This window comes from Carassius carassius, chromosome 16 (genome assembly GCF_963082965.1).
Source record: "Carassius carassius chromosome 16, fCarCar2.1, whole genome shotgun sequence".
NCBI lineage: Eukaryota > Metazoa > Chordata > Actinopteri > Cypriniformes > Cyprinidae > Carassius > Carassius carassius.
The window spans coordinates 28,912,912-28,927,151 of NC_081770.1; the positions used below are offsets into that span (position 1 = coordinate 28,912,912).

At 34.1% G+C, this 14,240-nt stretch overlaps 1 protein-coding gene across 2 annotated transcripts; it reads left to right on the plus strand.

Moving 5' to 3' along the window:
- The first annotated feature begins 3,233 nt into the window (after positions 1-3,233).
- Positions 3,234-11,497, plus strand: nicn1 (nicolin 1). 2 transcript variants are annotated; one of them, XM_059568741.1, is made up of 7 exons: positions 3,234-3,445; positions 4,461-4,593; positions 4,707-4,877; positions 8,448-8,561; positions 9,681-9,752; positions 10,944-11,048; positions 11,123-11,497. In XM_059568741.1, the coding sequence occupies exons 2-7, from the start codon at positions 4,468-4,470 to the stop codon at positions 11,162-11,164; spliced, it is 630 nt and encodes a 209-aa protein (XP_059424724.1). In that variant the 5' UTR covers positions 3,234-3,445; positions 4,461-4,467; the 3' UTR covers positions 11,165-11,497. The 2 variants fall into 2 exon arrangements, with proteins under 2 accessions (XP_059424724.1, XP_059424725.1); XM_059568742.1 differs by having other exon boundaries at positions 3,235-3,445; positions 9,684-9,752.
- Positions 11,498-14,240: the final 2,743 nt, after the last annotated feature.

The following is a 14,240-nucleotide window of genomic DNA, read 5'->3' on the forward strand; positions in this document are numbered from 1 at the left end:
TTAAATGTACATATAATGAACAGCTGGAGGACCAACTTGCAACTTATTAGGTCAATTGGCAACATGATTGGGTGTAAAAAGAGCCTCTCTGAGTGGCAGTGTCTCTCAGAAGTCAAGATGGGCAGAGGATCACCAATTCCCCCAATGCTGCGGCGAAAAATAGTGGAGAAAAAACTGCAAATAGTTTGAAGTTATCATCATCTACAGTGCATAATATCCAAAGATTCAGAGAATCTGGAACAATCTCTGTGCGTAAGGATCAAGGCCAGAAAACCATACTGGATGCCGTGATCTTCGGGCCCTTAGACGGCACTGTACATCTTATTGGAAGCTATGTACAGATATTAATGGTATTATTTTGTCATTTCATGGTGTATGCTTTGGTTAGCGTTAGCTTCTGGAGGTGCCATACTTGTCCATATATGATGTAAATAAATAATAAAAGGGCTATAAATAATCCTTATCGTTAGTTGTTGTACTGGTGGTGTAAAGGAATAAAGATGACTCTCTAATGGGTTCTATTTGATGATTTGTTAATGCATTATTTTGTCATGACTTTACTTGAGGGGGCCAATCATTATTAACTCACTATTAACTACCCATGCACTAACATTAACTCATGGCTTGTTAATGCATTTTGACATGACTTTACTTGAGGGGGCCCAATCATTATTATCTTACAGATAACTACTTACTAAACTCAGCTCATGATTTATTTTATACTAACTATCAAATACAGTCAGTATTCTTCCCGGTTGAGAGATGTGGTGTGGATTTTCAAGAAGTCACAGAGCGGAGGAACAGTATCATCACGGCCTGCGTCTGGATGGCATTTCTTCAGGAGTTTTGTGGATTTTGAGGTTTTATGTAGTAAGTCACAGCAGGGTGAGTTTAAAGAGAAAGAGAACAACACTGGTTAGTTAAACAGCACAGTATATTATTACATTTACTATAATTTATTTCAAAATCGGAGTATTTCTTATTCTTTAAAAAAAAAAAAAAAAAAATGCTGTTTGATTTAGTTTACCCAAATGTTAATTATAATGCATTTACTATCAAACATGTACTAACATATAATAAGGCTGCTGTTATTCATGTGTGAATCCATTTGACTCCAGCTGTAGTTAAAGATAGCTCTTCATAATTATGTGATTAATTAACAACTTTATTAATCATTGTTTTTTTTTTGGTAAAACAAAATAATAATTTAGGCATTAGTACATGATTATTCAGGTCTAGTGTTACCGAAATATGTAACAGAAAATTATTTACCAGAATATATTTAGCAGAAGAAAAACATTTTTAAATGTAAACAAAAAAGTAAATGCACAACACAACAGAATACACAGTATAACATTAAAACGGAATTTAAAAAGGACAGAATTTGAGACAGCTCCCGTCGATCATGTCCACACGGTTTGAGTCGCCTGGCTCGTTTGGAAACATGTTTGATGATAAACTTCCCCTCCGAGTCGTCTTCCCTTCCACTAGGCTGTCCTTGAAGGTATTTCTCCCTGCTTTTCAGCCAGAAGCGCGTCTCTGAGGGGGTGTTTGATTCTTTGGCTTTGTCTGAGTGCTGGACCATGAAAAACCCCTGGATGAGACGAACAGACATGGAAACGCGACTGTGCACAGCAGCATGGATGAAACAAACCCAGCGCCTAAACACTAGCTGCTCCAGCAGACCAGTCATGGGCCAGCTGCGAAAATATCGGATTTTCCGTTTCCTATAGCAAACCTGGGAAGAGCAGCTTTCTGAATTTGTCACTCATTTCTGTACAATGAGAAAGCAACGTATTATTGTTATTATATTAAATATAAATCTGCCGTTGTGAGTCTAGGGTATAAGTCCATCCAGTGCATAAAGAATAAATAACAATTAAACATATATGTATGCACTTGACACACATACCACCGACAAAAAGTATTTTTATATTAACACTTTAATAAACTCCTCTTCTTTCTCCAGAGGGCCCAATATTGCATGTTCAATGGTTTTGTGAATCTCATGAATTATTATGCATCCTTAATCGTCATGACTTTGACAGAAAGAGTATGTTATGTCATGCATGGTGAACAATAGACACGTTGGTGGAACAGAAATGTGTTTTATATAAGAGATAAAGCCAGTTATAGAGGATTCAGCACATACTGTAGAAGAAATGCGTGCGTTTGAAACAGAAGAGCGTTATTGCCCTCTGCCTGTGGGTACTGTAAGTGTTTACGTATGTATATATATATATATATATATATATTTTAGCTTCTAAATCTGACCTCAGAAGACTACAGAGGGTAGTCCGGACTGCTGAGCGAATCATCGGTTCAACTCTCCCATCTATTCAAGAACTGTACTTATCCAGAGTGAGCAAAAGGGCTGTTAAAATCACTCTGGACTCCTCACATCCAGCACACTCCCTCTTTGAACTGTTGCCATCTGGTCGACGCTACAGAGCACTGAGCACCAGAACGACCAGACACAGGAACAGTTTCTTCCCTCAGGCAATCCATCTTATGAACAGCTGATACACACTGAACACACTGAACACACTACACTTTATATTTATATACACATACACTTAATTTATCTAACACACATACTTAGTATACACTTACATTTTGCACATAATATACATGTACATACATAACTGCATTTTTGTAATATACCTGCCTACAATTGTAAATTTGTATATTGTCATTCCTTATCTACTTATTTGTATTTTTTGTATTTTTATATTCTTTTATTATGTGTTTTATGTTCTGTCGCTGTCATTCTGTTGTACTGCGGAGCTTCTGTCACGAAAACAAATTCCTCGTATGTGTAAACATACCTGGCAATAAAAGCTCATTCTGATTCTGATTCTGATATATGTGTGTGTGTGTGTGTGTGTGAACTGTTAGCTTTTTTACGTTGCATTTTTATGTTTTCTTCTCAAATCAATGTAAATAAACATCAGATTCCCATTGTGTTACCATTTATTATTATTGTTGTGTTTTGTGTATAGTGTCCTGCAGAGTAAAATAAAGGCATGAAATGAAAAGGAAAATTACTAAATATTACTGCACAATATTTACACCCAACTATATTGTATTCTTATCAGACTAAATATGCTATTCATTTTTTTTTACTATTGTTATAATTATTATTGTTACCGATTGTTCTCAAAAGATAGGTTCCTTTGATAAGCCACTGATTGTCTGCGTTAATGACACTGGCCCTTTAAGGAAAACACGTCACGCACACAACGGACCGGAAGCGACATGCGGAGCTGCAACCATCAACACATAAAACCATAAACCATCATAAAGCTGCTTCCGATTCCTGCACAGATGACTGGGATGACTCTGCTGCTCTAAAGCGCAGATCTCGGCACCATTTAAGGGCACGCCTCGGCTATTTAATACAAGATCATTTTAGTCCAAAGAGCGAGTCAGACAGCTGAAGATAGTAAGTACTTCAGTGATGCATACGGCCAGTATGTTTACTCAAACAGACAGCATGTTTAACATAGACAGCGTGCTTTGATCAGATTTGTTTGTCATCCAGGGTTAAAAGCAGACATAAACATTTTTGTTAAATAATAATAATTTCAATAATAATAATGATAATAATAATCGATGTCATACTGTTGTTGTTTGGAAATTTCTTTACATTTAGAAACAACATTCATTTTCTCTCTCTCTATAAAGTTTTGGTTATTGCATAGCTTTCAGCAAAAACTTAATGATAATAAATAACAAAAATACAGTTAATTAAACCTCACAGGAACATGAATGCTAATTAAGTTGTTACCAAACATTTATTGATAAAAGACAACGTTCAGAATATTTAAAATGATTTTAAAATGCAAGAAGATTTGCAAAGTTTTTTTTATTTTTTTTTAATTATTTTTTTTTTATTATTATTATTACGTTAAATGTACACTCACAGATTTTATTCTCCTCAAATATAAATATATACTAATAACACTAATAATAAGCAAATTTGGTTACAACTTCTTTAGCATTCATGTTCCTGTGAGGTTTTATGAATTCTAGTGTTGTTGTTTTTACTGTTATTTAAATTATAGCTGAAAGCTATGCAATCACCCCCCAACAACAAAATAATAAAAAAAAAATAGAGATGTTCTAGAAGCTTGTTTGAACTGCTATATTTTTTATGGTATTTTCAATTTAATATTTTCAAATAAAAAACATTTATTTTTATCAGTAGTAGTAGTATTACTCTTGTTTTTTTTATTATAAGACAGCTGGTAGTGACAACAAAGATATCTGTAAAACAAATCTAAATATTAAATTTAATATAATGAGTTGGCATATTTCTAAAAAACATGATTGCAAAAAAAAAAATATATATATATATATATATAAATAAATTATTTTGTGAAGTGTAAACCTACGATGGGCCTTGGTTTGATAATATATATATTTTTTTAGTTCTGATGTTTTTTTTCTAATCACAGGTCAATCATGAGTGCTAAAGCAGTGAGCTGCACAATAAAGTCACCCGTGGCGCTGCAGATTGGAGACGCTGTTTCTGATTCCTCTCGCCCTGGCGTCTATATAACAGACATCACCCTCGCCGAGCCCGTGAACGTGAGTATCTCTCGCATCCGTTCATAAAGGTCACAATTATTGATCGACCGGCATAGGTTTATTAATGCCCGATACACAGCTAATGCTGCTATATCTCCTGTGCTTGTGTCTAGATTCAGGAAATCTCTTTCAAGAACTACTACACGGCATATTTGACGGTCCGTTTGCAGCGGAGACAGGGCGGTTCTGCGAAGTGGGTTACTTGTTTGAGAAATTACTGCCTGATGAGCAACCCACACGCTGAGGCCGGGTCACATGACTATTTCTCCATCTACAGACATCAGGTTAGGAATGAGAAACAGACGGGAAACCTAAACATCGATCGCTTGGAAATGAGCAGCGTGAACATTCTGTGAAATATCTGCTTTTGTGCTCCACGTAAAAAAAGCCCCTTTGTGGCAGTTTAAACCTTCAAGGTTTTGGTTCTTTAACCACTACTTTGAATAGATTAGTGATGAACTGAAATTAATACTTTTATTTAAACAAAAAACTGATTTAGTTCTAATGTACTTAATAATAATTTTGTTAGAATTCAAATTTATTTGAAGAGTTGTACACTGTAAAAAAACAAATAATAAAAATACAACAACAAAAAGGTTTGGAGTAAGTTTTACAAGAAAATACTTCTTCAGTTTTTCTACTTAAGACTTCAACTTAGGTTTAATTCAATGTGCCACATGTATTTTAATTTGTGAAATTTACTAGCAATTTACTAGCAATAAATAATGTTTTCTCTTATCAGCTAAAAACTATAATAAAACAATAAGCCCCAAGAAGCTGTGGTTTACAGTGACTTTATAACAGCTAAGGGGCGTTGCTAAACCCCTTTAGCTGTTACAAAAATGCATGTTTTATTCAAAATAAAGGCCAGTAGATGGCGATGTCACATTGAAAAAAAACAAAACAAAAACACGTACTTGTAGTTTTCAAAAGTTTGCATGTACAGGCCCCCAAAACGCCATTGTCATGTAAATGAACCATGAAAACGCGTATAAAAGTTTTCAGTTTTCAGTGTGAAATGGTGTCGTGAAATGACCTCACCTTTACAGATTTTGAATTCTTCAAATTGTGCACGCATGACAGTTCACTTGTGCGACAGATACCTAATTCCTGCTTTTTAAAGCACGCAAAAGATGCAATCTTTGTAATCTTCTTAAATAATTTCCTCTGAGACAACACCGTCAATTATGCCCTCAGGATGTCATCAGTTTTTCAATTAAAAAGCCCTAACCGTTTTGTCCGCCATCGCAGCGTAATCATAGCAGCTCACAGAACATTTTGTTTGTCATCACGGTGATTTGGCCCATTTGTGGCTCTCCGGGGATCTGATGTCCCGCTCTTTGATCTGTGAGTTGCCTGTAATGACTGCTTTAATGTATTGAGATCAGGCTCCCTCGACGCTTTTTAGCTCCGTTTCAAAGACACAGGGATATTAGACGTGTGTCCCTGACTGAACTCTCAGATGATTGGACCGTGAGTTCTGCGCTGTATGGCCACCTTTAGTGGCATCGGATGAAATTTGCATTGAAAACCCCACCTGGGACGCCACACAGCTCTCACCCCATCTGCTGTAATCTGTATAAGCCAGTTTTTGATGTCAACGGACACTGCAATGATAAATAAGTCTTTATTAAGAAGAGGACAAATGTTGAAAACAAAGACCTTGCAGGTTTTTATAATTACAAGGACATTTCTATTCAAGCATATGGAGGTTTTTGGTGAATTTAAAGGATTAGGTCACCCAAAAATGTCTAATTCTGTCATCATTTACACCTAAACTTGATTTTCATCTTTATTGTGGAAGACAAAAGATGAACTTTTCATATAATGAACGTATTGCTGTCAAACAATGCGATTAATCGCATCCAAAATAAGTAATTGTTTACATAATATATATTTGTATACTGTGTATATTTATTGTATAAGATATTCTATGTGAGTGTATTTATATATACATAATAAATATACATAATACACTAATATTATGTAAACAAAATTTTATTTTGGATGTGATTAATCGTTTGACAGCACTAAATAAGACAATGGGACTGTAAAATTAAAAAATGACTATTTTGATATTTAGAATATATACAGATGAATAATGAAAATATATAGATTAATATTAAAGCTAAATAGAAATGTTGTTTAAAAAAAATCCTATTCTGTAAACTAAAATTATAGTGCAGAGTCGCAGACTGAATATGTTAAAATGAAAACTATATTAAAATATATAAATAAATACTAAACTAGTATATAAATACTTTAATAACACTGACACACTGATATAAATACATACAGAGCATAGTATATATAATATTAATTTTGTGTGTATTCATTAATTAGAATAAGATATTAGATGAAAATAAAAACTTAAAATGTCTTGGCACTTTACTGAAATAAAATAAGTTTAAGTTGCAATACAAAATGTTTTTAAATTAAGTTTAAATAATGAAATCAATTTATATATATATATATAATTTTTTTTTTTTTTTTTTTTTTTTTTTTTTAAATAAAATAAAATTACTAACTTAAAATATATAAAAAAATTCAACTAAACCAAAATATTAATAAATTGTTGTATATAAATAATACTTCAAGTTGAAGTCCAGAAATGTCTAAAACTAACTAATTGCAATTAGAAATGTATAAATCTATATGAAATATAAATATAATAGGAATTGAAGAGCATATAAAAATGATTGAATATTAAAACTAAAATGATTATGGAATTGAAAACAAAATTAAAAACTAAACAAAAATATTGAAAAATACTATATTATATTATATAATACTATATTGTACATAAATATCATATGATGTCATATAAAACTCAAACTACAAACTGAAAATGAAAACAAAAGTCTAAATATTAAAAAAGCAGTATATAAATAACCTTTCAATAACACTGATATAAATAAACATGAATATAAATAATAAAAAAAGTGTTCGGGTTTAGATTGACATTAGGGTAAGTAAATGATGCCAGGTTTTTATTTTTTAGTTTGAACTAGCACAGAGAGTTACAGTACATGCTCACAGTCACAGTGTGTGGCATCTGCATGGTTTCTCTGGAGATGGCCTTCAAAATCTCTTCAAATCTCAGAGAAAACAAGCAGATAACTCGGCAGTCTTGGCAGGCGCTGTGACTCCACTGCATCAGTAACTTCCCAGAGTGAAAAAGTGACACATTTTTGCAGCGTCACTGTTTTTGACACATTCATGTAGCTGTTCTTTGAGATCCTGTTGATCGGTGAAGGTCATGGCAGCCTCAGCCTAAACATTTTCAATCCACTTGGAAACATTGGCTGTTTGCTCAAAATAATGCTACTCTGGGAGCAAAATGCCTTTCTTTCTTTCTTAAATTGAATTTATTTACTTTTTTTTAAAGAAATTAATACTTCTTTTATAACAAAGGTCAGTTAAATTGAACAAAAGTCACAGTGAATACATTTATGATGTAACAAAAAAAAATGCATGCTGTTTTTTATATTTCTATGCATCAAAGAATCCTGAAACAGTCCCTCAAGAATCAAGCTGTCAGCTGAAGTAGAAGTTAGCTTTGATGTTGTTTAGCTCAAACGCTTCACAAACATCAACCCCAACACAGACGTCAAGTGTTTGGAGCCGTTCTGTTTTGCAGATTACTACAAGAAACTTGTGAAATCAGTCTCTTTTGTCAGGGTTTCATTCTGTCTAGTTAATTGAGGCTTGGAAACACACGTCCTTAGTGTCTCGGCTAAATTCTTAATCTAACCTCTTTTGTTTCTTTGATAGCTGCATGTAAGGCCCCAAATTCAACCAAATGTGTGTCACTTCTTGCTGAGGTCGTCTCTTCTCTGTATTTGGGTTTTCAGATGTTGACGGAGCCTGACAACGTGACCACAGTGAGACTCATCTTGCGACAGCCCTCCTCCGAATGGCTCAATTTCAGCATTGAGGAAATTAACATTTACCCGTGTGCAAAAGAGGTTTGCATGTACAACATATTGTCTTTTGTGCCACAACATAACAGGAACTGTGAATTTATGCCTGCAATTGGACTGTAGGTTAAACCAGATAGATTTTAGTTTGTTTTTGTTTTGTAATGTATTTTATTCTTTTATTTATTTAATGAGGTAGAATGTACATTAGTAATGCATACAGTCAATGCAAAATGTGACACATTTAGCCAGTGGTGGCTCATTTTCATCTGTAGTCTCAAATCAAACACTTCTGTTTGTTAGGAGTGTTTGTTTGTTTGTTTTCTTTTATTTTCTTTTTATTTTGTTTGCTTGGTTTTTGTTATTTGTAGTTTGCAGTAATATTTTATCAAAACCTACAAAGTTGATCAGTGGACATTATTTGTCTTTCCAGGGTTAAGAGATAGTCTTTTATGCTTTTGTGTATTTGCGTGTGTGTTTTTGTTTATTGTTTTTCTGAATTTCTGCAAAAAAAATGTTTGTTTGATTTGTTTTACTTCTTTTTTTTAAATTTTGTTTATATTTGTTTGGATGTTATGTTTGTCTTCAAGTTTTTTCTTCTGTTTTGTTTGTTTGTTTTTTTGTTTGTTGTTGTTTTGCTTTTCTATTAGTTTATTATTGTTATTATTTAATTTAGTTCTGCATTTTTTTTTTTTTGCTTTGTTTTGATTCGTTTAGTTTGAATACATAGCAAAACAAAATTAAATAGTGGATGTTATTTTTATTAACCTTTTCTTCTTTTATTTTTATGCTTTGCTTGTTTGCTTGATTGGTTGGTTTTGTTTTCGTGTTAGTTTTTTTGTTTGTTTGTTTTTGCACTTGTTGTTTTGCATTTTGTTTGCTTGTTTTTTTGCTTAGTTTAGTTTGAATCTGTATTTAACCAAAACCTACAGAGTTGATCAGTGGATGTTAGTTTTGTCTATTCAACACTCAAAGCTTATTTTGCTTTTCTGTGTTTGTTTGAAGTTCATTTTACGGACTTTTATTTTGTTCTGCAGTTTTTTTTGCCAATTCTTTGTTATTTATTTATTTATTTATTTATGTAGCATTTTGTTAGATCATTTTTTGTTTTTCAAGTTGTTTTAATCTGCATTTGACTAGAAGCTTGATGTGTTGTGTTTGTCTGAGAAGGACTCGGAGCGAGACGTTCCTGTCTGGATATCCACTCTCACACCTGTAGAGGAACCTCTTGATTTAAATGTGAGTAGTTTGTGTCTTACTGTGTAATTTTGGGTGTATAATGTGCAACAGTAATCATCTAATGAATATTGAAAAACTTGTTGTTTAACAGCATATACAATGCTCCCTTGGAAGACTGTTAATGCCATTTCATTTAGCAACACACAAGTGTCTCTGTAGTTTCTATGCATTTATGCAGCTGTGAGGTGTTAATTAACGCTGTGGCTTCAGAACAGTCTGAAAAGATAATTATGGAAATGTATGAAACCCACAGGTTGTCGTTTTTTTCAATCACTCAGCATTGTGGCCATGTCCCAGTCTCATTCAGCTGTCATTTGCATTAGAAATATAAGACGCTTGTTTGATGGTTTTAAAGTGTCTCTTAAGTTCATTGATGAATGCTCAACTTAATGTTTATTTAATCAGTTTCACCACCTGAAAAGCAGTGAAAGTAAATAAAATCCTATATTATATTATATATATGTGTGTGTGTGTGTGTGTGTGTGTGTGTGTGTGTGTGTGTGTGTGTGTGTGTGTGTGTGTAGAATTTTTTTTTTCAGCTTTTGGTTTGAATAGCTCTGCAACAGTAGAATATGGAAATAACCAGTGTTGGGGTTAACGCAATACAAGTAACAAGAGTTATGTATTCAGATTACTTTTTCCAAGTAACTAGTAAAGCGTTACTTTTATAATTTACAATGAAATATTGTAATGCTTTTCTTTTAAAAGAAAGTTTCCCCAACAATTGAAACAAAATTTCAATACGTCATTCAATCATGCATTTCAAGTTAATGTATTATTATTTACTGATAAATGGCCACCTAGCTTTGATTAAAAACCCTTATATCATCTAACAACAGTAACAAAATCATTTAGACCAATACTCAGAAACATTATATGCAGCAGGAAAATAAATAAATAATAATAATGAAAAAAACATTGATTCTTGCAATAATAATTCTCCTCTCTATGACAGTACTGCCACTTGCTGGTCATAAGTGCAATCTGCAACTTCACAAACAAAGATTCTTCCCATTTTATTGTTGGTTTATTTTGTTATGTTTTATTTTACACACACTCTGCTGGCTGGTTAAAAACGTCACTCACTTTCAGGGAGAGCAGAGATGATGATTTCTGACTGCGCTATACCTTTAATAAACATAGCCATGCTGCAGTTAATGTTTGCGTGTGTGTTTTGTGTTGCTTTGTCAGGGACTTCCTGATCCAGAGACGGTTTCCTCCAGCATTCAGCAGATGTGGGCACTCACTGAGATAATGCAGGCGAGCCAAACCGCAGCTTCCATCGGACGCTTCGACGTGAGTTGCACTTCTATCAGCCTATATCATTATCCTCCTTTTGTACTGAATAAACATGTTTATCTCATTTGCAGGTGGACGGCTCGTATGATGTCAAATTGCTATCGTACACATGACGGGAAAGCTGAAAATTTAACCATATTTCAAGATCATCGACTGTATTCAGTTTATAATTACATTTCTTAAAGTAGTGACTTAAAATGTACTATTTGGATTACTGTTTACACACTAATACAGTGTGTTTTATTGATGTTTTATTTCATATTATTTATATCTATCTATCTATCTATCTATCTATCTATAGGCGTACTATGCTTTTTTGAGCCGTCCAGCACAGTATTATTACTCGCAAGCAATTTAAAATTCATTGGTCAAAAGTTATGGAGAGCCTGTATCTTATCAGTTAATATTTAAATTAGTCAGATTGCTTTATGCACTTGTTACTTGAAATAAAATTATCTTCCATGAAAGCAAATGTTTCTCATTTTTCATTCTGAAGATTTATTGTCATATTTTCAGACCGTTATTACCCTGCTAAAAAAAACAGCATATAGGTATGTTTTGATGCTGGGATGAAGGTCCTTTGCCAGCACATGACCAGCATAAACCAGCAAAAGGACCACCATAAACAAGCAAAAGACCAGCATAAACCAGCGAAGAACCAGAATAAACCAGCAAAAGGACCACCATAAACCAGCAAAAGGACCACCATAAACCAGCAAAAGACCAGCAAAAGGACCAGCATAAACCAACAAAGTACCAGCATAAACCAGAACATGACCAGCATAAACCAGCAAAAGGACTACCATAAACCAGCAAAAGACCAGCATAAACCAGCAAAAGGACCAGCATAAATTAGAACATGACCAGTATAAACCAACAAAGTACCAGCATAAGCCAGAACATGACCAGCATAAACCAGCAAAAGGACCAGCATAAACCAGAACATGAACTAGCAAAAAGGACCATCATAAACCAGCAAAGGACCAGCATAAACCAGCAAAGGACCAGCATAAACCAGCAAAAGGACCAGCATAAACCAGCAAAAGGACCAGCATAAACCAGAACATGACCAGCATGAACCAGCACATGAGCATATGAACCAGCAAAAGGACCAGCATAAACCAGCAAAAGGACCAGCATAAACCAGCAAAAGACCAGCATAAACCAGCAAAAGACCAGCATAAACCAGCAAAAGGACCAGCATAAATCAGCAAAAGGACCAGCATAAACCAGCAAAGGACCAGCAAAAGACCAGCATAAATCAGCAAAAGGACCAGCATAAATCAGCAAAAGGACCAGCACATGACCAGCATAAACTAGCAAAGGACCAGAATAAACTAACAAAAGGACCAGCATAAAAGGACCAGCATAAACCAGCAAAAGGACCAGCATAAACCATCAAAAGGACCACCATAAACCATCAAAAGGACCACCATAAACCAGCAAAAGGACCACCATAAACCAGCAAATCCCAGCGTCAAAACATACCTAACCATGCTGTTTGTTTTCAACAGAGAAGATAGGACTCTTTTTGTACTTCAAGAAAAAAAAGGTGTGTGTGTGTATAATATATATATATATATATATATATACATGCATACACACACACACACACCACATAACTAAATCTAAATATTAAGATAAAAAAAAGCTAATCGCTCTTGCCGGACTTCACTATCTTTTGACGTCTATTTTCAAATGTTAATGAAATGCGCCTTACTTTGTGTTAATTAAAACTCAGCGGACATGTTCATGGTTGCCAGGCAGTAATCAAGAGCAGCGCTGCTTCCTAATGCTAATCATTGGAAATCAATGGTCGGCGTCCAAGAGGAGCCTCCATCTGTCTCTGCTGGCATCTCAGAGACCATCGTCTATGCAACATTAGCCTGCAAATGGAGCTCCTCGACGCCATCCCCACAATGTAGGACAAAAAGATCTTCCTTGTGCAGAAACCGATGGCTAATATTTGTAAGTTAGCTATTTTAAGCGAATCCATGTCATTATGTGTCACTTTGAGTCATTTGCACTCATCTGCAAGCCATAAACGTTAAACTAGCCTACGTTAAGACGTAATGTTTTAAGAGGGCGCCAAATTTTATATAAATTCAATGTGTCATCATTATTCTAACTTTTTCACAACACTTTAAACTAAGTTAGGCTACTTACTAAGATTTACACAGATCATTTGCTTGTGTCTCCAATAGATGGCAGCAGATAAACATAAACAACCGCCTACACTGTTTGGTAAATCAACAAATTGTCGCCTGCTAGAGACAACATTGATTTGAATTATTTCCACATAAAATAGTCAATACGTATTACTCTCAGATTCATTACTTTAGCACCCACATTTAATCCATTTTGATGACAGACCATCAGTCAAAAATTTGGATCGGATACTGAATCCAATAAAAATGTATACAACCATAAACCGTTAGATAAATGTTATTATTATTATTTATTTTCTTTTAAAGGGTACTTCACTCAAAATGAGAAGTTAATGAAAATGTACTCACCCTCAGGCCATTCAAGATGTAGATTAGTTTGTTTCTTCATCAGATCTGGAGAAATGTAGCATTACATCACTCGCTCACAAATGGATGCTCTGCAGTGAATGGGTGCCGTCAGAATGAGAGTATAAACAGCTGATAAAAAAAAAAATCACAATAATCCACACCAACAAGTAACATCTTGAAAAGTAAAAAGCTTAAAACCATTGCCTCTGACTAAAATATGAGTTCTAGTCCATAATATTGCTTTCTCCAGTATAAAAGTCGTTTCATCTGATGGTTTAAAGTTGAAGCACCTTAATAATGGATTTGGTTCTTTCTCAAAATCTGTTACTCGTCTGCATCTTGGATGACCTGAGGGGGAATACATTTGAGCCCATTTTCATTTTAGGGTGAATTATTCCTTTAGGATAATGCTAAACATTTAAATTAAGTGTCCAAATTGTAACTACATTTTTATATATTTTTCTTGTGTTGTAGATCTCATGATGTCAGTGTGGCTTGTCTAGTTATTTTATAGTGTCTCCAATAGATGGCAGTAGCTAAACACGCTGAGAGCAAAGAAATACAGGCAGAACTAAAATGGCCTTCATTGATAGACTGGTATACAACTAAACACCACCTGTTAGTTTAGCGGTAATGAATGGATTTTAGTTCACGCAAAATCTCAGGCAAGACC

Bases quoted from the DNA above. Each gene is read 5' to 3' on its own strand.
- nicn1 (XM_059568741.1), top strand. From the start codon at position 4,468: ATGAGTGCTAAAGCAGTGAGCTGCACAATAAAGTCACCCGTGGCGCTG. The intron at 4,594-4,706 runs GTGAGTATCTCT...GCTTGTGTCTAG, and splicing joins CCCTCGCCGAGCCCGTGAAC to ATTCAGGAAATCTCTTTCAA. The intron at 9,753-10,943 runs GTGAGTAGTTTG...TTGCTTTGTCAG, and splicing joins AGGAACCTCTTGATTTAAAT to GGACTTCCTGATCCAGAGAC.